At 61.7% G+C, this 24,506-nt stretch overlaps 2 protein-coding genes across 2 annotated transcripts in view; one reads left to right on the top strand and one right to left on the bottom strand.

Annotated features, from left to right (window-relative positions):
• LOC111148887 (N-acetyltransferase 8 like) lies at positions 1 to 4,690 on the top strand (the record flags this gene model as incomplete). The annotated part of the gene is made up of 3 exons (XM_022505671.1): positions 1 to 91; positions 1,421 to 1,585; positions 4,113 to 4,690. Coding segments are annotated over 3 exons (624 nt in total), but the record flags the coding sequence as incomplete, so codon positions are not given.
• A 6,224-nt stretch (positions 4,691 to 10,914) lies between these two features.
• LOC111149225 (DNA polymerase nu) overlaps positions 10,915 to 24,506 on the bottom strand; it is a 136,983-nt gene continuing 123,391 nt past the window's right edge. The window contains 8 exon segments of the mRNA XM_022506173.1: positions 10,915 to 10,948; positions 10,950 to 11,038; positions 11,040 to 11,099; positions 11,714 to 11,769; positions 13,015 to 13,082; positions 16,904 to 16,982; positions 19,434 to 19,544; positions 23,770 to 23,901. Coding sequence (XP_022361881.1) covers positions 10,915 to 10,948; positions 10,950 to 11,038; positions 11,040 to 11,099; positions 11,714 to 11,769; positions 13,015 to 13,082; positions 16,904 to 16,982; positions 19,434 to 19,544; positions 23,770 to 23,901 — 629 coding nt within the window.

Genomic DNA, 24,506 nt, shown 5'->3' with positions numbered 1-24,506 from the left:
TACGACGGCATCATGGAGCGCATCCCCAACACGGCCTTCCGCGGCCTGCGGCAGCACCCGCGCACACAGCTGCTCTACGCCCTGCTGGCCGGTCAGTGCGCGGGGGGCCCCGGCGCGCTCCGCCCGGCCCCTCCGGGAACAGTTGCGCCGGGCGCCCTCGGCCCCGCTCGCCCCACCTCGGGACCCGGGCCTGGCAGCGCTCCCGTGCCCGTCCGGGACTCGGCCTGGGAGGGAAGCGGGCCCCCTCGGGGGGGCCCCCTCGCTCGTGCCCCGACGCGCACCCGCGCGCCACCGGTTTTCTGCAGCGGCCTGGGGCGAGGTGGCCACCGGTGGTGGCGTCCGGGCTCCCGGCCAAGGCGCGCCGGGCGGGGGCGTGGGAACAAGCGCCGGCGGAGGGGAGGGGGCTGCGGGCCGGGAGAGGGCCGGGGTCGCCGCCCGCGTCCCCATTCTGTGCGGCCCCGCCGGCCCGGTCCCTTCCCGGGTCATCGCGGGTGGGGGCGGGGTGGCGGCAGGTAGCGCCCGCGGCTGAAGCTCCGCGCCTGGCGCGTGAACTATATATAATCCGCGGGGCGGGGGAGGCTGCCTCGCCTGCTCCAAGTGCTAATTTATGAGGGGAAGACAGCCAGCTCCCCGGGGTGCCGGGGGAGGGCGAGCACCGAGGAGGCAGAGTGAGGGGGCGGGGGGGGGGGGACAGCCCCCGCAGGGGCTTTGAGGCCTTTCTCCCGAAGCCCCGGAGGGTGGTTGTCCCCATTTCACAGGTGAGGAGCTTGAGGCTGGGGCTTGTTACTTTCCCAAGGTCATGCAGTAAAAGTGACTTTTGCTATAGGTTTGTGGGCTCTGGCAGCCCTGATGAATCTGGAAACAATCTCCGGCTTCCCTCCCCCTCCCTCCGGGCCCTCCTCATAACCCCGGTGCTGGCCCTGGGGAGAAGGTGGTCCTGGGGCCTTCTGCTGGAAGGTGTCCCTTCCCTCTCCCACTTTTGCAATGGTGAGACAGCCTGCAGGGGCCTGGGAGCTTCTGTCTGGCTAGAGTGTCAAGGGTGTATGCGAAGCCCCTTCCAGGGATGGGGGCCCACATGGGGGGTGGGCACGGCACCCCAACCCTGCCTGGGGCTGTTGCCCCTGGCCATTGAGGGCAGCCTGCCCAGAGGCCCCTGCTGTGCTCAGGACGTTCAGAAGTCCTGTGATGTCAGACTCCCGATCAGCCTGCCTATAGGGTAGCGAGTTTGGGAATAGGGCAAAGCAGCAGGAGCAGGCAGGCTGGCCCAGCGCTCCTCCAGGGAGACAGTCATGACACCTCTGGCAAGGCCTCTCTGCGCCTGTGTCTGGCTGGCATATTTAGCAGGGAGCTGGCAGGTGAGGGGTCCCCCCGGTGGGCCGGGCAGGTGTCCGCCACTCACCGGGCCATCCTCCCCCTGCAGTGCTGTGTTTCGCCCTGACCCGCTCACTGCTGCTGACGTGCCTGGTGCCCGCCGGGCTGCTGGGCCTCCGCTACTACTACAGCCGGAAGGTGGTCCTGGCTTACCTGGACTGCGCCCTGCACACGGACATGGCCGACATCGAGCAGTACTACATGAAGCCCCCGGGTGAGCCTTCCACTCCAGCCCCATCCTGTCCCCTCCCCTCGCTCCTCTTGCCCTCGAGCAGCCCCTCTTGCTGGGGGGCTGCCCTAACCCCAAGCACCTCGGACAGACAGGCCCCGGGGGGCAGGGGTGAGGGGGGATGGCCAGGCCTGGGTGGGCCCAGGCTGCTGCACCCCTGGGACTTGCCTTCGGAGTCAGGGAGAGCTCTGGCTGCGGGTTGGGAGTGCAGCAGGCAGGCAGGGCCGGGGGGCGGGGGTGTTGGCAGAGCTAGGTCCTGGGTGCTGAGGCAAGGCCCCTGAGTGTGCACCCAGACAGACCCTGGGCCTCTGTCCTGCATCCTGGGAAGGGGGGCTGCCACGTGTCCCGGCTCTGCTCTCCGTGCTGATTGCACGATGCGCTTCCCCAGAGCTCGCCGAGGGGCCGGGGTCTGCCATGCTTTGCCAGGGGTCGGGCTGGCCTGGAGTGCAAGGCGCAGAGGGCTTCCTGGTGGGGAGAGGGTTCTGGGGGGTCTCTGAGGGCTGGGAGCCCTGGAAGAGCAGGGGTGTTGAGTCCCCACTTCTGGTCTCGGGACCACTCAGTGAGGCAGAGGGTCTCGGCCCAGCGCCCTGACCTTCTGTACAAGGAGGGGCTGGGTCTGGTCTGGAGCTGCCTGCAGCTCCTTGGGGGCTGTTCCGGTTGTCCAGGCTGAGCCCAAGGCAGGCCAGGTCCTAGGAGGCCAGACCCCAGGGTTTCCTTCACGTCCGGAGCCAGAGAAGGGAGGCTTTGTCTCTGCCCTCTGGGATATGAGGGTGTCTCAGGTGCCGGAGGGTTCCCAGGCTGGGGAAATGGAACAGTGTGGGCCCCAGCAGTTGGTGAGGGCATAGAGGAGCCTGCTTAGGGGCACAGAAGGGCAGTGGGAGATAAGAGAGGCATGGCATACCAGTGCAGGGGTGCCCCACCTTGGCACTGCCGGCTCCCATGCCTGCTGGCTCCCAGTGAGCAGGCCCATCCTGTGGTACCCTGCCTGCCCTCCCATTCCCACCGCTGCCAGGCTTTGGCACCTTGGGTTCTCTTCAACCCTCTCATAAGCTTGAACTCAGCTTATCAGTCTCCATGGAGTTGCCAGGGACAGGAGGGAGCGCGAGGCCAGCCCCATCTCACTGGTGCCCAGGTCCAGGCTGCTGAAGCAGAAGGGGGCTCAGGGTGGGGGCCAGGGGCAGCATGAGGACCCTGCTCTTCCGGGGCTGCAGTCTCCCTGGGTGTGGGGTGGCGCTCGCCCTCCTGGGACGCCTGCTAGGTTGCAGGAAGATTCCACTGAAGCAGGGAGGCTGGACCGCAGTGGCCAGGGCCAGGCTGCTCAGGGTGGGAAGACTTGGTCTGGCCTAAGTGTGTGAGGGGAGCCAGAAACCCTGGATGGAGGGCAGGCCAGCTATCGGGGGGGTCCATTGGGGCAGCAGGCCCTCAGCCACTGCCGAGCTCGGGGTGAATGCCAGGTCTCCAGGTATGGTGGTGAAGGGGACAAGGGCCCCTCCTGCCTAGCTGATGACGGCAGACAGGACAGTGGGGGACCCTTGGGGGTTGGGTGGAGGGGCAAGGTCAGGTGTAGAACCTTGATGGGGGAGAGTATGGCAGCTTAAGGAGAGCAGGTGGGGGTGGTTGGTGGCAAACACTTCTGTGGGGGTTGGAGTGGCTGTGGGAAGGGCGAGTGTAGCACCCCTGTTGGCCAGCCTCTGCTCCTGGGGCCCCTGGGCCGATGGTCAGCAGAGGTGATCAGACTCTCATGCCCTGCAGGCCTCCCCACCCACTTTCATTCTCTCTCTTCTTGCTTCTCTTCTGATCCCCCTTTGGCCATCCTCTTCCTCTCCCTGCCCTGTGTGTGGGGCTGTGATTGGTCCAGGCCATGGGTGGGGACAGCTGGCCTGGCCACTGGACTCCTGCCCAGGAGAGGCCAGGGTCAGTGGGAGGTATGCAGTGGTGCCCATCCGTTCCAGTTCTCCACTTGGACCGTCCTCGGAGCCTGCCAAGGGCCTGCTTCTGTGCCCCGATCCAAGCAGGCCACGGGGCTCCCAGGCTCCTCCTAACCCAGGAGTGTGGTGGCCACAGGACCTCCTGAAGCCCCTAGGGCATGGCTCCCAGAGGGATCCTGCTGCTCTGGCCTGTCCTCCCAGGCCCCCCGAAGTCTCCATTGTCGGGGTCCTTCTGGAGGTCTGCTCGTGGCACCTCTCTCTAGCTCCTTGGTATAGATGCATGGGGACAAGTGTGGTGGACCCCGAGTGGCTGGGAGCCAGGGCCTGTCCGTGGCCATCCACTGCCCATCCAGGCATCTGCTCAGGGGTAGCTGGGCAGAGGAGGGGTCTGCATGGCTGAGGGTTGCCCAGCTCTCGGCCACTGAGGGAGGGACTCTGGCCCTGGAGTTCTTGTCTGCCTGGCTTCAGGCCCAGGGCAGGGGCCTCTGTGGATGACAGGCAGGTTGGGCCCAGCTCTTTCTGCACCGAGGGCCTTGGAGGGGCGGCTTTGTCATGCCGCAGCCCTGACTGCCATGTCCCTGCAGGCTCCTGCTTCTGGGTGGCTGTGCTGGACGGCAACGTGGTGGGCATCGTGGCGGCACGGGCCCACGAGGCAGACAACACGGTGGAGCTGCTGCGTATGTCCGTGGACTCACGTTTCCGTGGCAAGGGCATCGCCAAGGCGCTGGGCCGCAAGGTGCTGGAGTTCGCGCTCGTTCACAACTACTCGGCGGTGGTTTTGGGCACAACGGCCGTCAAGGTGGCTGCACACAAGCTCTACGAGTCGCTGGGCTTCAGACACATGGGCTCGAGTGACCACTACGTGTTGCCCGGCATGACCCTGTCGCTGGCCGAGCGCCTCTTCTTCCAGGTCCGCTACCATCGCTACCGCCTGCAGCTGCGCGAGGAGTGAGCATTGCCTGCCCGCCCGCCGCCCACCTGCCGCCCGGCCACCCCGTCCGCCCGTGCCCGCCTGCCCACCACCCGGGCCCGCTTGCAGGCGCTCCCCTTGGCGTTTGTGGTGGGTGTTTCCTTTCCACCATCACGCGGTTCTCCGGCTGGCTTTCTGGGGGGCGAGGGGCCGCGGCTCCTCTGTGACACTCTCGGGACTGGTTGTGTGTAGCCCTGGCCCCTCGCCCCCCGCCCCCCCCAGCCTGCTGGGGCTGCGTCCTGAAGAGTGACAGCATGGACCGCCATGGGCCCACGTGGCTGCTCAGCCTGCACGTGGGACCCCTCCAGGCCCACCGAGCACAGAGCCTCTGTGGCACGGCCCCCACCCGGCGGATCCCTGGCTGCCAGCCAGGCTATGGTCCCGGGAGGCCAGACCTACTGGGCTGGCCGGCCACTGGCCCTCGGGGCACCGAGCTGGCCACAGGCCCCGCTTCGCTCCGTGCATGCTGAGGACATGGCCTGGCTGCCGCATGCCCACGGCCCTCTGCCCCACCGCCCCGCTCAGCCTGGGCCGACACCGGGCAGTGCCCCCGCCCAGCCTGCCAGCCAGCCGTGGCCGCCCACCTGCGCTCGGGAGGGCTCACCCGCCTCTCACCACCCCTGCTGCCCCCATCCCAGCTCTGCTTTGACACCGAGTCACGTTTCTTTCCTTTTGGTCCCTGCCCCTCCCCCACCTGGGCTTCACTGATGGCATCATCATCCCGGTGTGGTCCCCACAGTCACCTGTGGCCCAGCCTGGTCAGGGTCCTTCAGGAGAGCAGGGTGGGGACGCAGTGGTGCAGTCGCCTCCCCCCAGGCCCAGCTGGATGATGGTGGCCTTTCCCGGACCTCCCCGAGGACCGCTCTGCCTCACGGCTCATGGGCTCTGCCCTGTGAATCTTCCTAAGCCAGGCCGCTGGCCACACCACTGAGCCCACAGCTTCTCCCAGCCTGAAACCGACCTATTTTTTAATAAGTTATTTAGACAGAATAGCATTCTGCATGACTTTAATTCTTGGGACAAAATGGTAGTTGATACCTTAACACACGCGCGCGCGCACACACACACACCTGTGTGGTCTAGAATATGCACTATTTCTGGCCCAGTTTGGTGGGGGCGGGTGGCTGGGTGGGTAGAGGGTTTCAGATTTTGAAATCTGGAGCGAGACCCTGACTTAGCATTCTTTCCCTCAAAGAGCATTTCTGGTCTGTGAGGAGGCTCTGGGCTGCCCCCGTCCAGCCTCGACTTGTGGGACATAGGTCAGCAATGGCGGCAATTTCCCTGCTGACCCTGGGAGGAGTGAGTGCTGTCCACCTTGGCCGGGGGGCAGGCGTGGCAGCGTGGCCGTGCTCCTGGCCTCTCCTTTTGGGGTGGGAGGTGGTGGTCAGGTGTGGGGTGGCCTGGGTGGGTGGAGGAACGGGGTCGTTGGAAGTGGCCACGTGTCCAGCTTGTGAGCCTGGACCTGACCGTGGTGGCAGGAGGGCCGTTGGTGCCCACTGAGGCCCCTCTATTTCGGGAGCTGGGAGAGGGGGAGTGGCAGGCACAGTGGGCCATGCGGCTGGGTCCCACGTAGGGGACACAGAGGGGACATTCTCAGGCGCTTCGGGAACAAGCAAATGCGTGAAGCGAGCCCAGTGTCCCGAGGGGCCTTTCTTGCTGTCTGCAAATGAGATATTCGTAGAACATTGTACAGACCCTGCTCTCCCCTGTACATTTCTCCCTGGTGGCGTCCGGTCCCTGCTTGGGGACGGGGGTTTTGTAGACTGTACAGAAATCGGCACCCTATTTTCTTGCAGCTCTCAGATTTTGTTAATCTGGATTATACAGACAGACGTAAAGTGTTTTAGCAAAATGGAAAACAAACAGTTGTGCCTTTTTCCTCTTTCTGTTTAGTTTGGTTTTGGCTTGGGGTGGCCTTGGCTGGCGTTGGGCGTGTTGGGGGCTGCGGCTGGTCTGAGGCCTGGTGGGGCAGGTAGGACAGGTGGGTGCTACGTGGGCCCAGCCTGGTGGGCAGTGTCTTGTCAGTGGGAGCCTGGGGGTGCTGCGGCTTCCATTGATCCTGTGCCTTTGGAGCCTGGGGTCCCTGGTGTGGGGACATGTGGATGGGAGCTGGAGCTGCCAGCATCTGGGTGACATTGGCCAAAGCACGTGGCCCCAGTTGCTCCTGGGCAGTCATGTGGCCCTCCCCTGTCCTACTGGTGTCTGTCTGTTCATGTAGGATCTATGTTCTGGTGGGGTGGGGGGCTGCAGTGTCTTTCCCAGTCTGGTGGCCCAGGGTGGCCTGTGGCACCGGCTGGGTGCACCCTGTGCTTGGGACAGGGCCTTTGCCTGGCCCGTGTGCAGCTTGGCAGCCCCCAAGATCACCAGGGGAGCAGATCCCCCATCCTTTCCCGGGGCCAGAGGCTGGGCACACTCGTGGGGGATGCCTATCCCTGGCTGGCCACTTCCCTCCAGCCTGGGAGCTAACTCCTCCACAAACGTGCACTGAGATGTGAATTTTATACATTTGTAGAAATTCTGATGTTACTACTTCTACCTCTGTGAAGCACCTGCCTGGGTTTCCACTCAGTGGTGTGTCTGGGCAGCTCTCTGCACTGGCAGGCCCTGCCCCCCCCCCCCACCCCACCCACCGCTGGCCTCCTGGGCCTCCCCCAGTGGCTCCTGCTGAGGCCTTGAGAAAGCAGGCCCCCAGGCATGGCCCCCATGCTCAGGAGACAAGGCTCCTAGGACTTTTGGAAGCCTCTGTTTTTGGATGGGAAAGCGGGGGGTGGAGTGTTCCAGAATGTTTTTGTTGGATGAGCCTGGAACACAAGCCCAGTGGGCAGCTCGGGGCAGTGGGATGCAGGGCAGCTGAGACCTCTAGCCTCTCGGGATGGCCCAGCGTCACCAGTGTTCCTGGAGCAGCACCCACTGCCCAGGGACGGGGTCTGAGGAGAGCTGGGGTTGTCTGTGGGTGCCGAGGTTGTTCCCCTCTCCCCTGTACCCGCATCTAGCCAGGCCTCCCATTGCTCCCCTTGGGTGAATAGGGCAGAGAGATGGGCCAGCCTGTCTCAAGGAAGCGGGGAGTGGCCCTAGAGCTGGGCTGAGGACACGAGGTCCTTGGACAGCCCCCATTCTGGCCTGGGTGTCCTTCCTCAGAAAAGACCTTTCCAGGGGACAGGCTGGGGGCTGCTCTTCACATGGCTTCCTTGGGAATCTGGCAAGTGCTCGGGAGGCTCTTGGGCCACAGCGAGTCATGCTGGCAGTGTGAGTGCCCACCCCTACCTGCCCCTGCCCCCTGGCCCGCTCCTGACTGTCCCTGCCCACCCTGCCCTGTCCCTGCCTGCCCCTGCCTGCCCCTGCCACCCTGGCCTGCCCCTGCCCGCCCTGTCCTGCCCCTGTCTGCCCTAGCCTGCCCCTGCCCGCCCTGGCCTGCTGTGGCCCGCCTCTGCCCGTCCCTGGCCTGCCCCTGCCTGCTCTGCCTGCCCTATGTGGCTTTGAGCCTGGGCCTCTCGCTGGGCTGGGACCAAGTCAGGGGCTAAGCAGCAGAGCCACCCCCCTGTCTGTGTCCAGGGAATGGCTGACAGTGGTCCTCGAGTCTTGGGAGCCCGGCCCCCCTCCCCAGCAGGTGGGCAACATGGACCCTGTGTCCATTTGAAGCTGCTTTCATGACTGTTTTGGCCACAGCCGGTGTTCCTGTGCTGGTGGGCCTTTGGCTGAGGCCTTCAGGGGCTTGTGTTCTGGACTGGGTGTGGGGCAGATCCTGGAATGTTTGCTCTTTGGTGCCGTGGGTGGGGCAGCCCAGGGCCTGGGGTGGGGGAGGAGGGACCCCAACCTGTCATTGTTGGATGTATTTTTTTTTAACAGCAATAATTAGCCATTTTGAAGAAGGGGTGTGTCTGTGTGTGCGTGCCTGTGTGTGTGTGCACCATGCACGTGCGCACACACGTGTATGTGTGCTGTGTGCGCGTGTGCACACATGCCTGTGTGCACCTGCACATGTGTGCACGTGAGTGTAAGTACGTGGTGACAGGGAGGGGACCTCCTGCTGCTGCACACATGGGCCAGCGCTCAGCCCCATGCTGAACGGCAGGGTTCCAGCTGGGTGCTGTGCTTCCTTCTCCCAGGCCTGCCCCAGGGCCCAGGGGACCTTGAATGTAGTGCCCCCCACCCCCCGTGGAGGGCGCTGGACAGGTCTGTGGGAAGTGGGGGGCCCGGGATGAGCCTTTGCCTGGGTCTCTGGGTGTGTAGGGGGGCTGGCAGGGGGTGCACACTCAGCCAGACCAGCCTAGATCACACATGATGACGCGGTGTCCCCTGGGTCAGGCTGTTGGACCACAGCTGCTGCAGACGCTGTGTCTTTGGGTGAGCAGAGCGCAGATCGGGTCATGGTGGTGGGGTACACTTCCTGTGTCTTACTGTCAATGAGCCCACGATTGCGGCAACTGTCCTGAGACCCCTGGGTATGCCAGAACCCTCCAGAGGGGCGGAGGAGACAGGCCACGGGGCCAGGGCGGGGTGGGGGTCTCCGGCTTCCTGTGGGTGTGTGAGCAGTGGCGGGGGTGGGGGGTTGCTGTGGGCCCGGCTGCCTACTCGGCCCCCAGTGCTGATGTTTTTCAATAAAACCAGAGTTGTCGGAATTGGACTCCTGTGAGTTCTTGAAGCGCCCTCGCCTGGCACTTGGCCAGGAAGGGCTGCTTTTCTGGAGATGCTGGGCTCCTCCTCGGGGGCAGGTGTGGGTGCCGGGGTGCCCTCTGGAGCCGAGGCCTCTAGCCCTGTGCTGGCCACCTTGGCCGGGCTTCACCTGCCCACTTGGCACCTCCAGGGAGCAACTCAGGTCTGAGGGGCCCAGGCAATGGCGGCAGGCCCACCTCCCTCCTGAGGTCTGTGAGGGAAGATGACATGGGGGGTGGTGCTGGGGACAGTGAGGTGTTGTCCAGCCCCAGACAGCTCCCCGCGGGGGCCTTTCCATTGTGGGAGGAACAGCCTCTGCTCATCCCATCCCCAGGGTTGGCCTCCTGCTGCAGGGAGGGCTTTGGGCAGGCCCTAGGATCACTGAAAGCAACGTCTGTGGCCTTGCAGCCTGTGGGGGCTGGCTTCTGCGGGCAGCTCACTCTGACCCTCACTACTGGGGGGCACGAGCTGTGTTTGGACATCAGCCTGGGGCTAGTGTGCAGCCCAGCAGTGGCTGTGTCTCTGAACTGACCACATGAAGACAGGCCCCTTGTAGGCAAGGCCACCCACACGTACACGGGCACAGGGACCTGCAACACACGCCCACGGCTGGCATGGAGGGGTCCAGCTCTCCAGATTCTAGAACGCTCCATCACATAGTGGTCAGGCATGGCCATACAGATGCTCATGCAGCCCATGAAGACAGTGACAATACCTTGAGGCCACGAGAAAAGTAGGGCTGGGCACAGTAAGCAGAGAAGTGGGCTTGGCACAGGAGGCTAAAGCCCAGCTACCGCCTACCTGAGCAGCTCTGGTGCCTGCTGGAGGGGGTGCCTCGCACATGTCCCCCAGCCCAACAGGTGCTGCGCGGGTCCTCAGAACCCAGACAGGGAGGCACGCAGGAGAGGAGACCCTGGGGTGCCTGGATGACCTGGAGGCCGGACCCACAGGGGACCTTTGCAGGGCTGTGCAGGGGAGGCAGCTGAGCAGAGGTGCAGGAATGGCTGGGCACCGACTACCCAAGTGGGCTTGTACAATGATGTAAATTTTCTGTCCCTCCGTGTCCCCACTGTGCAAGGGGAGCCACCGTGAGGCTGTTGGGGTGCATGGTCTGGGAGAGCCACTTTGAGAGGAGAGTCGGAGAGCTGGCTGGCTCCCAGGGACTGGTCAGGCCAGCAGGAGGTTCGTGGGAAGGCTGGGGGCACCCAGGAGCACTCACTCCAGAGGCCTGGACGGCCTGCCCCCAGCTAACAGCACAGAACCCATGCCCGCCTCTCTGTGCTTGTTCTCTGCACCTTGGTGGCTGTCAGCGAGGCCTGGGAGGAAGGGGCTCTCCCTGGCTTCGGGGAGCTCTGGCTGGCAGGGAGGGCCTCCAGGCTGCTGGCAGCTCCTGGGGCACCGGCTAAGTGCTGAGCAGCTGTGGACCTGGTGGAATGCAGCCCGGGCTCTGTGGGAGAAGGGCCGGGAGCCCCCTCTGTGGGTCGGGCAGGCCGCTCCTGTCTCAGCCACTCAGCTCTGGGCCAAGCAGAGTGGATCAGGGGTGTGGGCATGGCATCTCCCATCCACCAGAAGAATTCATTTCACAGAGATTCGGCCTGCTTTGAAAAGGCTTTTACTCCGGGGGACAGCCCAGGGGGTGGATGTGGCCCTCTCTACCACCGGCTCTCACTGGGAGCCCATGCAAAGCGCCCAGTGCTGACCTTGGGGAAGGCCACACAATGGACTGGTGGAAACCAGTTCTCTCCTCCCACTGTTGCCTGGGGCTACAGACAAAATGAAGGCGAAAAATGCACGCACGGGGTAGGTGCTGACAAGGGGGCTGGCGGTGGCAGGGTGGTTGCTTGGAGACTCAGTGGGACATGGGCTGGGCCAAGGGCCCGGGGCCCTCCTGCAGTGGCACCAGGTGGCCCCATGACTGGCCAGCACTCAGGCTCACCTTCAGGGGCACCTGTGGGTAGCAGCGGCGGTCAGTTCCAGTTCCAGGCTCTCCCTTCCCCCAGGTGGGCAGGGGTCCCAGCGCCAGGCAGCCACTTGGCCCGAAGACATGATTCGACACAGCCACACACTCACAGGGACAGGCAGACAAGCACCCCCAGACCCTAATACCCCAACCGTGGCTGAGCTGCTCAGCTGACCTGCCCAGGCCTCTGCCAGGGAGCAGGCCTGCAGGTGCCTTAGGAGAGAGATGCCAAACGGGGTCTGGGGGAGCCCTCCCAGGGACCCTAACCCTGAGTGGGAACTTGCCAAGGCCCTGGACCATTGTGCAACAGCTCCCTCTCGACAGGGAGGGAGGACGGGGGCTGCCAGTTGCTGCGGTCCCCTGCCAGCTCTGTTCCCTGCAGGACTGAAGGTGGGGGTTGGGCCTCCGGGAACCACAGGGCAGTGGAGGGGGGCAGCACTCTGGAGGCTCGGGGGCTGCCTGTGCCCTCCATCCCATCTCTTGGTCCCCTGGGAGCTGGACTCAACTCTCCGGTCTGGTAGGCACTGGCCGCGAGTGGCCAGTTGGAGGGAGCCTGCAGAGCTGCGTGGGACCCGCCTGCCTCCCCGCCCCTTTCCCCTCACCTGCAGCTGCAAGGCCGGCACATCCCGCAGGGCCTCCATGGTCCCCCTGACTAGAGCTGGAACAGAGGGAAGAGGGGGAGAGGGGCAGCCCTAAGCCCTCTGGACAGAGATGGGGCTATCATGGGAATGCCCAGGTCCCAGCCCTGTCCTGGCCCCCAGGCTCTGCAGTTATTCCCTGAGTCCACACGGCCAGCCACGCCGGTGGGTCCAGCAGCCCTTTCATCACCTGTGGCTGGTGCCACTGGCCACACGCCCAGCACAAGCCTGATGGCACCTCAGCTGCCCCAGCCGTGGTTGCTGAGCAATTCCCCCCAGCCCCAGGCTCAGCCAGTGGGGGCCTGGGCAGTGGGGGGTGCTGGGGGCCTCTAGCTCTGTCCAGAGGCTTTGGGGCTGGGAGGAGGAGGGAACGTTGGGCCATCCTGGCTGGCACAGCGTGGGCAGGCGGACCCATGCTCCCATCAAATACCCATGAACTTGCATGTGATGGTAAATCCTGGAAGGTCAGCTGTGTGGTGCTGGTGGGCTGGGCCGGCCGTGTGGCCTCAGTTGCCCTCTAGCCCTGAGACAGGGAGCAGCCCAGGCAAGGGAGGGGTCTGCTGGCTCAGTGTTTCTCTGAGTTTGCTCAGAACACTTTGTCTCTTTGATCAACAAATATTTCATTCCATTCTACTAAGTTATCTACAATTTTTGATACAAAGATTGTGACAGAAAGACCCCTTGAAGGAGTAGTTCTCCCCTCTCTGGCTGCGGGCTTAATGGGCCAGCTCCTTGGGGACCCGTCTCTGGGTGCCTGGAGTGGGCCAGTGGCTACTGAGGGCCGTGCACCTGAGCTCCATGACCTTGTTTCCTTCTCTGTGCTGTGTAGATGGTTGTGGGGGGGGGGGGGGCAGGAGGTTGGGTCAGAGGGTTGCTGGGTCCCTGGGAGGGAAGCATGCCCCCCACCACCAGCCTGGGCCACACTGGGGAGTGCAGTGGTGTCCAGGTGCTTCCTAAGGGTGGAGGCGGGACCCTGGCCCCTCCCCCAACTGGGGAAATACCAGCTATGCAGGGAACCACCCCACCAAGAGAGGCAGTCCCCACGGTAGGATGGAGTCCGCAGTCTGGGACGAAGGGCCACAAAGCCAGCAAGTCCAGAAGGGGAGTCCGCATTATCTAGGAGCCCTGATGCTGAGGCAGGCCGCACAGGGAGAACTGGGGCGTGGCCAGGGTGGGGCAGGTTCACTCAGCACGGGGCAGGGAGGGGCAGCCAGAGTGGTGTTAGCTTTCTGAGAAGTGGAAGGTGCTGTGTGTGGCCAGCTCACCTGCAAACTCAGGAACCTGTGGCTCTTCAACCTCAAATAGCAGCTCGTCGTGAAGCTGGGCGACCAGCCTACAAGACATGGCGGGGGCGGGGAACACCCTGAGCTGTGGCCTCGCGTGGCCACTACGGAAGCCTGTGACACAGGGCGCTCCAGACCATGTGACTGGGTGGGGCGTGGGACACCCAGCAGGACAGGATGCAAACATCTCCCCACAAAGTGGAGGCCGGTGGACCTCAGCACATCCCTGCTCAGGGGCCTTGGGAGGGCTTTAGGTCAAGTGCCAGGGGCCAGCAGGGGCGCACGTTCTGTGGAAGGTGGGGTCTGGGCTGGCATAGGTGCTCTGGGAGGATGATGCCTGCAGGGGGCTGTGGCCTGGGACGGAGGAAGGTGGCTTGCCCTGTGCACTCAGGGAGGGGAGGCGTGGTGCAGATGAACCCACAGGGAATGTCGGAGGGTGGGACCTGTGTACTCTGCCCTTTGTGTGACTTGCTGAGCCCAGGACTGGGCCTTTGAGGTCAGAGGCCACGTCCGAACCTTGTCACTTTGCAGACGCGGTGTGGGAGGAACGAGGTGGCAGGCAGAGACACTAGGAAAGCTGGGCTGGAGAGGTGCGCAGAGGTCCCCCAGGATGGTGGTCCCCTGGACTGCAAGCCCACCTGGGAGAGGGAGCCGCTCTTCCTATCGCGGAGCAGAAGTGAGCGCTGCCCGCAGGGGCCCACAGAGCTTCCTCCCGTCCTCTGCCTGCGGGGAGAGGATTTGCCCGACCTCCAGGCCGCCCTCTAGAAGCCAGAACAGGTTGGGGGCAAGACGGTGGGACCTCCGCTCCCGTGGGATCTTCGTGTTGAAGGGGCAGAAACTTTCAGGTTTAGCAGCAGCACAGTTCACACTTCTTGAAGTGACGCCGTGAGTTCTGAGCCGCCAGTGTGGCAGCGACCTAAGAATAGGCCTGAGTCGTTAGTCACTTACACACCGCTCCCACAGCTGCCAGCTACATTCCTGGACTTCCAGCTGGAAACTGGGGCACAAAGACACAGAGACACACCCGTGTGGGGTAGCTGAGCGTGTGGGTCAGACCCCGCTGTTTCCGAGCAGTGGCTGCCCGCTGTCCCGCTGTCCTCTCGACGCTCCTGTGAATGAGGGCTGCAGCAGAGCCCGGCCTCCCGGCACGACACCCTGGCCCTGTCAACAGCCTGTCACCACCAGCAGCCTTCCTGCGTGGCCCCTCCCAGCGTCAGGAACAGCCCCATTGCTGCCCGGCCAGCTCACAGAGCCCAGGCTCATCCAGGCTGCTCCCCACTGCGTGGCTGAGTCTCTTGCCTCTCCTGGACCCCCGACATCTTCTCTGCTCATTCCTGAGGCCGGGAGATGGTGTCGTGCCCCATGGTGGTGAGCCACGCCTGGCCAGGTGACCGGAGGTCAGAGGGCACCCCTGGTGGCCAGGAGATGGCCCTGTCTTCCACATCTTACCGACAGTCCCTGTACCCAAGGGCAAGGGAGCGGGGGAGGGTCTTGAGGCGGCCTCCATCCAGAGGTCCAGAGCAGGAGAACTGGGTGGCTCTCCCAGGCCTCTCGGTGGCAGGGGCAGGGGCACAGCAGGAGCAGAAGGGGCAGCTCTGTGGCTCAGGTGGGGAGGCCCAGAGCTGGTCCAGCTCTGCACAGTCTTGGACATGAGTAGGCTCTGGGCCTCGGTTTCCCTTTGTCTATACTCAACGTCTCTGAAGCTTCTTTCTGGCTCTGATGTGTTCTGAATCTTAGAAAGGCCTTTTCACAGAGGCCCCATGTCCTGAGAGGCCGAGACAGGATCCCTGAGAGCTGAGGGCTCTGCCAACAACTGGCAGTGGGAAGTTCGGAGGCCTTCTTGCTCTGGGCCCAAGACTGCAGGCCCCAGGGGCCTGGGGACAACTGGAGAAGGCTCTCTGGGCACTTGCTCCACTTTGCACAACCACAAGCCTCTGGTGATGCATCTCGTGTCCTCACATGTGGCTTATTCTAACCTCGGCCCAAAACTTCTCCTGTTGCTCCGGGAAGAACAGAGCAGAGTGGGAAAGGCCCCAGACTCCACACTGAACCGCTTCATGTTCTAACACATCCTGTCTGCTATGGGAAGCTTTTCCCAGAGACAGTGAAGCCTGAGAGGGGGCAGCGGGGTGCCAAACCGGAGTGAGAACCATTTGTGCTGAGCTCTGGACTCCTCGAAGAAGATCCCGAGTGCTCATGGATCATCTTCCTTTATCAATCCCACAAAATGCCCAAATGGATCAGATGTCTCTGGACTACGATGTCACACAGGCAGAACTACCCTGCAGCCTTCGGTTCCGGCCAAGGTGGTGAGCTACACAGGCCGCTCCAGCCCCTTCTGAAATGGACCCTGTGGAAAGCATACCAGGGAGCCTGAGGGGCAGGGGACTGGAGGCCCAGCACTCACTGGTGTGCGGAGGGCGGGGGGAGCAGATGGACATGGAGCAGGAGAAACCAAGAGGAAAGATTTCCCATTCTGCTTTCACACCCTACACCCCCGCCCCTGCCCAGTGGTGGCAGAAACCAGAGACACAGCCCAGACCCCTGTGCAAGGCCAGGAAACTGAGAGCAACAGATCTGACCCCCGCCCGCCCTCTCTCCTCCCCAGGCCCAGGCTGGCGGCCACAGAGGCCCCCTCCTGAGGGTGGTTGGTCAGTGGGAGGCGGTGTCTGGGACAGGGGTTGTAGAGGAAGCTGTTGGGCGGCTCTGTGGGGCTTGGGGACAGTCCTGTCCCCAGTCCTTCACTAGGACGCCACCCACAGTCTCTGCTGGGGCCTTTGCCCACTGCAAATTCTGCACAGAATTGCTGGAATTGCCAAAAGAACCCAGGTTCAAATATCAAAATGAACAATACGAAATCTGTGAAGTAGGAGAGCCTTTTTAAGGAAAGATGAAGGACCTCAGATAAGGATGGAAATCACACCTTGAGAAGTAGAACAGTATCAAAGCCAAGATGGAACTCAGATGGAGAGGGTCCTGCTGTGCAGGTGACCCCCCACCCTCGGTCACAAGCTGGAGACTCAGCCGCCCAGCCCTGTCACCTGGGAAGGGCTCGTCTGCAGGAACAGGCCCGCTCTGGCCCGGAGCCCACCCCTAGCATGGCAAACACAAGTGCATGGGGCCTAAGCAGGGGTCAGGCCTTCTGGCTCTGACACACTAACTTCTCTAGGGGACTTCCAGAGGAGCGGCCAGGAAGGAGTCCCAGGGTTCTGGAGCAGAACCCACCCCCTGCCACCTGCACTGGTGCCAGGACCTCGGGCGGCTGTGAGGCTGGGCCAGCAGAGCCGGACAGGGACTCCTTGTCACCCAGCCTCCTGGATGCTTGGCCACGGAGGCAGAGACAGAAACTGGATAGAGCTGTAGACCGGAGGCAGTGTAGCCCGTGGCTCTGTGGGCTGGGCTGGGTCTCCAGCACACTGGGTAGTGGCAGCCACAGGCCCCGGGGGCGGAGTGGAGTGTGTGGCAGAGTGGAGGGCAGTGTGGAGTGTCTATGTCCTGACCTTGGGCTGGGCCCTCGGGTGCTCACACACACCTGGGGAGACGCATTTCCGCACCAGCTGAACCTGGCGAGACCTCCTCATGCATGCAGGCGGGTGGCTCCTTGCTACTGCAGCGGCCGTGAGTTAGCCCCTGGGCACTTCGCTCAGCCCAAGCTGGGAGGCAGGCGCTGCTCTGGGAGTGCTGAGAGGAATCCAGGCTTGGGGGGCCCCTCTCTTTGGGGTTCATGGAAAGTGCAAGGCATTGCTTTGCTCCTGGGAGGTGCATGCGCGTGGCCCAGCCACGGTGTCGACCCACAGAACCACAGGCCTCCCACCTGAGCCCTTCTCAGGGTTAGGGGTCAGGCTGGGTAAGTGGCCACTCACTCACTGACCTGGCCGTCAGGGTAGGGGAAGCGGCCACGGCGGTGAAGACACGGATCATGGCCATCTTACAGAGGTCTGCAGCTGAGCCTGTGGGGACAAGGGGCTCTGTTTCACGAACGATGTGAGCTCCAGGGCCCTGCAGCAGGGTCTCAGCCAGCATGCTCCGCCGAGCGGGGCTGTCTTCATTCTCTAAGCTGTGGAATGCAGGACCCCATGCCTTACAGCTGAAAACAGCCCAGATCTACCATCCCACAGACCCTGCTGAGCAAGAACCCAGCCCATTAGCCTGGGTCCTCTGCTCGGGGCCTCACACCCAGAGATCAGTGTGCGACCTGACTGTGACCTCACTTGGAAGTTCAGTGAGGGAAGGCTCACTCCCAAGTGAACCCAGGTCATTAGCAGAGTTCATTTCGTGCCGTGCATGAGCAAGGTTCCTGTGTTGCGGCTGGCTGCCAGCTGTGAGCCGCGCGTTCGGCTGCTGGAGGCTGCCCTCGGGTCCTTGCCGTGGGCCCTCGGTCAACAAGCAGTTGGCTTCTTCACGGCCACCTGAAGGGCTCCTGCTGCGGTGAGTCCCTGACTTTCACCCCTACATGGTCTTTCAGGGGCCTGCCTGATGAGGTCAGGCCTGCTGTGGATGCAAACCCCCTTTCCCCTGTGGCTTGACCTAAGCATGGGGATGATATCATATTCACAGTTTCTGCAGAATCTAGAATCCTGCCCGCTACACCAGTGAATAGACTGACCAGCCATGCAGCTGCTGGACTTCAGTGTGCTTGGCTCTCCAGTGGATCGCTTGGGGCTATGATAGCGCCTCCTGGGTTTGGGGAGGGTAAGTCACGGGTCGAGGCTGTGTTGGGCACTCTGCAAGGTGCTGGCCAGTGTAGAGGACATGCCCTTTCCAGTGCCAGACACATAGCAGGTGTCTCAGGCATGGGAAACATGAAGTCAGATTTCACTGTGGTTTGAAATTGCTTTAGCTCTTCATGGTTCCCAAGGTTCCCGAAGGGGTAAAGGCTGTTAGTCCGTGGACTGCCTTCCTCCACTGTGTGGCTAAGCCTCCGGAATATAGACGTCCCTTTCCTGAGAGGGTGGCAGGAATGCTGGACACGGAAGTCTGGCCTCTGAGGCCGGCCTGGTGGTGGTGAGGGGTCTCAGGTGGGGTGGGGGGCTGCCCTGGAGTGGATTGTCAGGAAAAGGACATGGAGCTGGAGAAACAAGGATGGGGGAGGTGGGAGGGGTGTGTGGGGAAGGGGAGGTGGACACGTCACGGCTGGTCGTGTTGGCTGATGGGTCAGAGGCTGAATTTTCTCATGGCACTGGCCACTGCTTGCTCCTGGCACCTAGTTCAGCTCACACAGATTTCTGTTACGTGGATGGACGGCAGAGACACGCGTGTGCAGGGAGGCCATATTCACGGTAGCTGGATGTCCTGGCTGGCCTCTCAAACAAAGGCGTCTCCTGTGCAGGACTTTCTGGAAGGGCTCTAACACAGCTTTGGCATCACTGAGCACATGTCTCACTCATATCCAGTGGACAGACATGCTGCCGTGGCCTGATAGCAGTGTCCTACGTGAAAACATGCCATCTCAGGTGAGGGCTGTCACCATCCTCAGCTCCTGTCTGGCCAGTCACATGGGGCCACAGGACTTCTGGAAGATTCTATACTAAGCCCAGACCGATCCTAGCAATTGTCCTGACAGCTGCCACTGGGCCTCCTGCTGTCCACACAATGCACGGGGGGCTGAGTCTGAACTCAGCGCTGCGTGTCCCCTCTCTGCAGGACTCACAGGGACAGGATCTCCACCCTGCCCCCAGTCCAAGCTGCCTGCTCCCCTTCTGCTGGGGTCCCTGGCCGCCTTCCTGTGGCAGAAACCCCCTCTGGGGGCAGGTGGTGATGTCCTGCCTCAGGCCTCATGTCTGGGCCCTGGGGGTCTCGGGTTCCCACCTGTGACCCATGGGTCACCAACAGGATGACACCTGACTCCCAGGCTGCCTGGGGCCTCCCTTGGACAGCTTGTGGCCCATGGTGTGTGGAGCCTGTGATTATCGCTCTCCCTCTCCACCTCTATGCAGAGATGTGAGCTACTGGGGGCTGTGGCTAGAGATGACAGAAGAGTCTTCATGACCAGGGCAGACCGCGTGCCCTCGGGCCTCCCAGCTGCCTGCCACTGAGGACCGTGGGCCTGCTGGGTCTTGGAGGCCTTGCTGCAAGGTCTTACCCCTGCCAGACATGACAGGCAGGACCGAAAGCCCCAGGCCAAGAGTGCAGCGACTGAGCTCCAGATCTCGCCCTTGTCCTGGCCAGGGAAACTCCAAAAGCCTAAGGTCCAAAAGCCAGAGGTCGGGATGGTGTTGCCTGCCGGAAAAGCCCCCAAGTCCTGAGCGCCCACTGAGCACCAAGTGTTATTTTGCTTGGGCCTCCCCCATGATGGCCAGGGAGCACAGGAGCAGGGACTGGCACCCCGATAATCTGGGGGTGTCACTCAGCCCTGTGGTGCCTGAGAAACCACGGCAGGTGGCCCGAGGGGCTCTGCATACCTTGCACCGCGAAGTTCACGGCCTGCCTCTCAGCTTGCGCCCGCAGCTGCTGGTCGTGTGCGTGGACCCGTGGCAGCAGTCTCCTTCTGCCCATGATGGATGCCACGTAGCCTGGGTCATGTGAGGGAGAAGAGGACACGAGGCAGAGATAAAAAGGCTGTGCAGCGCCCTGGTGCTCACCTAGCCTCTGTGGGCACGGCCTCCCCCACCCAGGGTCCAGGGGCCCGGCAGGACCCCTCCTCACTGTAGCACTGAGCCCGAGCGCGGTGGGGAGCTCTGCTCACTGGCTGCCCCATCTGTCTTGGGGGCGAGTGGGTTCGTGGTGGGAAGCAGAGCAGCCTCGTGGCGGCTCTCCCTCCTGACTTCCGGCTGCAGCCACAGCTGACAGAGGTCAGGGGAGGGCAGTTTGTAAAGGCTAAGAAAGGCCACTTGTGCTGCTCAGGTGCAGAAGTCCTTCTGGTCCAGGCAGCAGCCGAGATGGGGAGAAAGCATTCGTCTACCTTCTACTCAAGGAGGGAGCGGCCCTGCTCCCACGAGGATAGACCCAAGTTTTGTGGGGCCTGAAGTGTCATAATTTTGCAGTCCTCTTCTTTTCTTTCTCTTTTGTGGACCCCACCATGGGGCTCCATCTCAGGACACTGAGGTTACCACCTGAGAAGCTTGACCGCCTGCCCGAGGTCCTCCTGAAGAAGACGGACACAAATACGCTGTGCTGGGTGAGTATTTTCCTGACCGTGAGGACCTGTGTTCTCTGAGGTGCTCGTGAGACTGAATCCGCACTCAGGATCTCACACGTCTGAGGAAGGGAAGACTTTCACATGCATGTCACAATTACAGAAATGACAGCATACGGGACATCTGCTGCATGCCAGGTGGTAACATCAAGTCTCCTAAGCAGGATGGGCAGTGAGGACAGGGAGAGCCCTTGCCTCAACCTGAATTACTCAGTCTCTGCCTCTTCGCGTGGTTCGTGGTTCTGGGCTGGAGGCTGCGTGCTGTGTGTCTTTGCTGCCAAGCATCAGCTCTGCTGCCTTCCTTTCAAGGGTGTTTGGCGGGCCCATCACTAGCAGGTCATCTGCTGCCTCTGAGGCCTGTGTTTAAGCTTCGTCGGGGCAGGTTTGGAGGAGCCTTTAACCGGGGCCAGTTCAGACCCAAGACTAGGGTGGGTCTCTTCTTGGCTCTCTCCTGCCCGTCGCAGATGTCCCATTAGGACTGTCCACTCCGAAGGTCAGAACGCACACAGCTAGCGCTGTATGGACTCTGAAACGATCCAACCTACTGCTTCCAGAAATCACTCTGCTTCATCGTGTAGGGTTCCCCACTCAGTGTGTGTGTCCCGGTTCTCAAAACCAGAGGTGTTCCTCTCCAGATTGGTGCACTGCCTTTTCCGCTGGGCTCCCTGCTCTCTGGTTCCGTGCGTCTCCCATCCTGATCCTATCCCCTTCACTTAGTGAGACGTCATAATCTGCTTGGGCTCCCTTCCTGCATGTGCTTGGGCTGCTCAGAGGCTCTAATGGAAAGAGGAGGGCACCGCCCATGATCCAGTGTCTGAAACAGCTGTCCCATGCATTTGTCCAGCTTTCAAGTTGTTTATTGTGGGAGGAAAGTCTGAGCTCAGTGTGGCCCTAAGTTGAAGTCCCTGCCTCCACACACTCCAAATCTTGCTTCTGCTTCACCCAGTGCTCGCAGGGCTGGGCTCATCGCTCCCGGCCACACTGTGAGGTGACCCCCAGCCCTCACTTCATGTCACTGTGCTTAGGAAGTGGGCCAGGGGATGGAAGGAATGCTCTTCGAAGCCATTCCTGGGCCAGCACAGCCAGTGGCCCTCAATCACACAGGGACGGAGGGAGAGATCGCAGAAATCTCTGCCCTGAAATCTGAATTAAATGGGTCGCTGACCTAGCTTCCCCTCAGCTGGACTCCCAGACCAGCTGCTGTCCCAGCCTGGGTGGAAGAGGCAGCCTCTCCATCCTGCTTTCATCAACTGCACAAAGGAGCAGATCACATGAACACCTGCAGGGCCTCTCCCCGAGGCCTTGGAAGGGACCTGGGCCTCCTGCTCACAGTAGCCTGGTCCATCTGCTCCAGACCCAGCAGGGCGGGCATGCCTACATGGAGAGCTCCACGCCTGGGGGCCCGGGCCCCCCTCGAGTCTGCGGTCCGTGTTGCCTCTTTGGCATCTCTTGACCGCACTCTCCATCCAGTGCTCCTCAGATGTTGGCTGGAGGCCCCATGCCTTCAGACGGCTCCCGAGGCTCCAGCTCACACTTTGGCCTCCCCTGCCAATCTTTCTCCCACGCTTGTGAACTGATTTATGCAAAACAAACCCCGGGTTCTTCCTGTGGCCGGTGGTGTGCCCCCCAGGATCTGGGCCTGCCAGCCTTCTCTCTGGCCTCTGGGCTACCCTGGCCTGCCTGTGCACCCCTGCGCTGCTCCAGGCCTTTCTGGCCAGGCCTGTGGTGGCTCAGACTTCATCCCAGCAAGGCCAGGGTGCACGGTGCTCTCCAGGGGCCTCCCTCCACCACTCCCTGCATTGGCACTGCGCTGGCTCCTATTGCCCCTACAATCCCGTCTTCTGGCTCCTTTCACCCCTACAGTGCGTCTGCTGGCTCCTCCCACCCCTACAGTGCCGTCTGCTGGCTCCTCTCACCCCTACAATCCTGTCTGCTGGCTCCTCTCACCCCTACAATCCCATCTGCTGGCTCCTCACCCCTACGATGCCATCTTTCTGACACTGTCTGCATGTACTTGCTTACTCATGGGTTATCGTGGCTCTTGAGCTGTGGCCCAGAGACAGTGAGGAGCTCATATGCTGTCTGGCCCTTGACCTCTGTGTGTCGGAGACTTTAATGATCATTTGAAGATTTCTTCACAGTGTTTACCCAGAAGTGTAGCAGCTGTGTTGAAGAGCACACAGACCCACACACAGCCCTTCAGGAACTGAGGATGAGGGAGGGAGGCAGAGGCATGCAGGGGAGCGTGCTGGCTCCAGCTGGTGCTGCCCGTGGAGGGTCCCAGCCCGCTGCCACCTGGTAGCTGTGTGAGCTTCAGAAGCCACTTACCTTAACCTCTTGGTGACTCACTTCCTCCGTCTGTAAATTGGGCAAGGAGACTGCCAATGTAAGAACTGCAGTGAGGATTCCACGAGTTTCTTTATGGAGAGCCACGGAAAGCCTGCTGCACCTTCACTGTCCTCTGCCCACAACGATTCTAACTCCACACTCTACCCCTCTTCTAACGTTTCCGAGCAGGTTAGGGTGCAGGTGGTCCTAGGTGGAGGCTCGAGCCCTAGGTCCAGGGAGCCTGAGGCCTGTTCGACACCAGCTGGGGGTGGGAGCAGGTTGCTGGCTTTCTGTGCCCTGCACCAAGGCTGCAGGGAGCTGGGCGCTGCATGAAGTCAGGGCCCATGGGGGACCTGCCTTGGGGCTGGTGCCTGGATGCACGGTCAGAAGGCGCCTGGGGAAGGGCCGCCGGGGGCTCCAGAGAAGAAGGTGGCCAGTGGGCCTGGCAGAGCTGGGACAGCCCAGACCCTGAGGGAGTGCACCACAGCCACTAGGAAGGCTGGCCCCAATGGGCTGCCGCCGCTCCCCCCTTAGTAGCACAAAGGCCCCTTTCTACCTGGTGTTGCCTGCTTCCCTGTGGCCTGCTTCATGAATTCCTGCTCCTGCCACCTCTCCCTGCTTCATTTCACTGTGCTGCTCTTTTCCAAATGTCTAGGGTTGAATACAACCCATTTCTGTTCACAAATTTCTTTTTCTGCTTTTTAAAATATGCTTTTAAACTATTCCTGCACTTCTAAGTGAAGGCTCGGTGGGGCCATGCCCCAGTTTTCATGGGAGATCCTCTCACTGTCATTTATTTCTGAGATGTTTGTAATGTTCTCAGGACGTCTTCTGACTCTAAATCCTGAAGAAGTGTGATCTGTTCCTAAGCAGGCCGAAGGCTGGCTGTACATTTGGATCTGAGCTATCTTTGCATTCCCCTGTGGTCACTCAGCATGTGCTAACTGATGTTCTTTGAAATTTGTGACCAAATTGTGGTGAAATTTTGTAAATATACCATGTGCTTTTCGTAAGAACATATATTCTTCACTTCTAGGTGCAGGCCTGTATCTCTAGCTGTTCATCCATCATTTTCTGACGCGAGATTCCCTCAAGCAGACCCTGGCTCTGGACCCTTCTCACCCTGGAGCCTAGGGTCCCATTTTCTGCTCACCCTGTCCCCACCCATCGGCCTGCCACCCACCATGGAAGCAGGGCTAGCAGACCAGGGGCGGCCGTAGGTCAGCAGGGAGGGGAAGAGGGGCCTGCAAATGCTTTAGCTGTGTCTGGCTCACCTGTCTGGCGGCACTGGGCAATGGTTGTTTGGACAAAGTCCTTGATTTTCTTGTACTTCTGTAAAAAAGTCTCCAAGAACAGGGCAGCCTCTTGCACAGTAACTCCAAGGCAAGCAGCAAGCCGCTCCTTCCCTGTGTGGACAGAAATGCTCAAGATCAGGGGCCAGCTCACACCTGTGGGGACCAGCAGCCAAGCTGCTAGGCAGCAGCCACCACTACAGAAGGGCCCTTGGAAGACACTGTGAGTTCAGGGCCCACTGGCCCCACTTGTCTCTTCTGATCAGTCAGGATGGTGTTGGCTCTGGCTTTCTGGCTGAGGGCTCAGTGCCCTTTGCCTAGACTGGTAACAGTTAGACGTCTATTCACTCACCGATATTAGCCGAGCGGCTGGCAGGCAGGTGGGTAAAACCATGACTAATGTCTCTCAGCCTGTCCAGAGGGAGAGCTGACTCCAGAACTGGGCAACACCAGAGAAAGGCCCAGAGGAAAAGAGGAAGGGAAAGTTTCATTGTCAAATTGTGAGAAAATGGACTGGAGCTTGCATCCTTGAAATCTTCATTTTGAGACCAACGCTTCTGGTCCAGACCAGTATTTGTTTCCTGGAGGATGCAGGTGTTCTTGTGAGGTTTTTTAGAGCAGAATCTCTGGTCAGGACAGCACCCTGAGGCCCAGCCCAGCCTGCAGGGAGCAGATGCTGAGGTCACACAGACCTGGGTCTGAGTCCAGCTCTGTCACCC

The sequence above is a fragment of the Enhydra lutris genome, unplaced genomic scaffold (assembly GCF_002288905.1).
Source record: "Enhydra lutris kenyoni isolate GAN:26980312 unplaced genomic scaffold, ASM228890v2 scaffoldscaffold21, whole genome shotgun sequence".
In the NCBI taxonomy this organism is placed as follows: Eukaryota; Metazoa; Chordata; class Mammalia; order Carnivora; family Mustelidae; genus Enhydra; species Enhydra lutris.
This window is presented reverse-complemented; position numbering and strand designations above follow the sequence as displayed.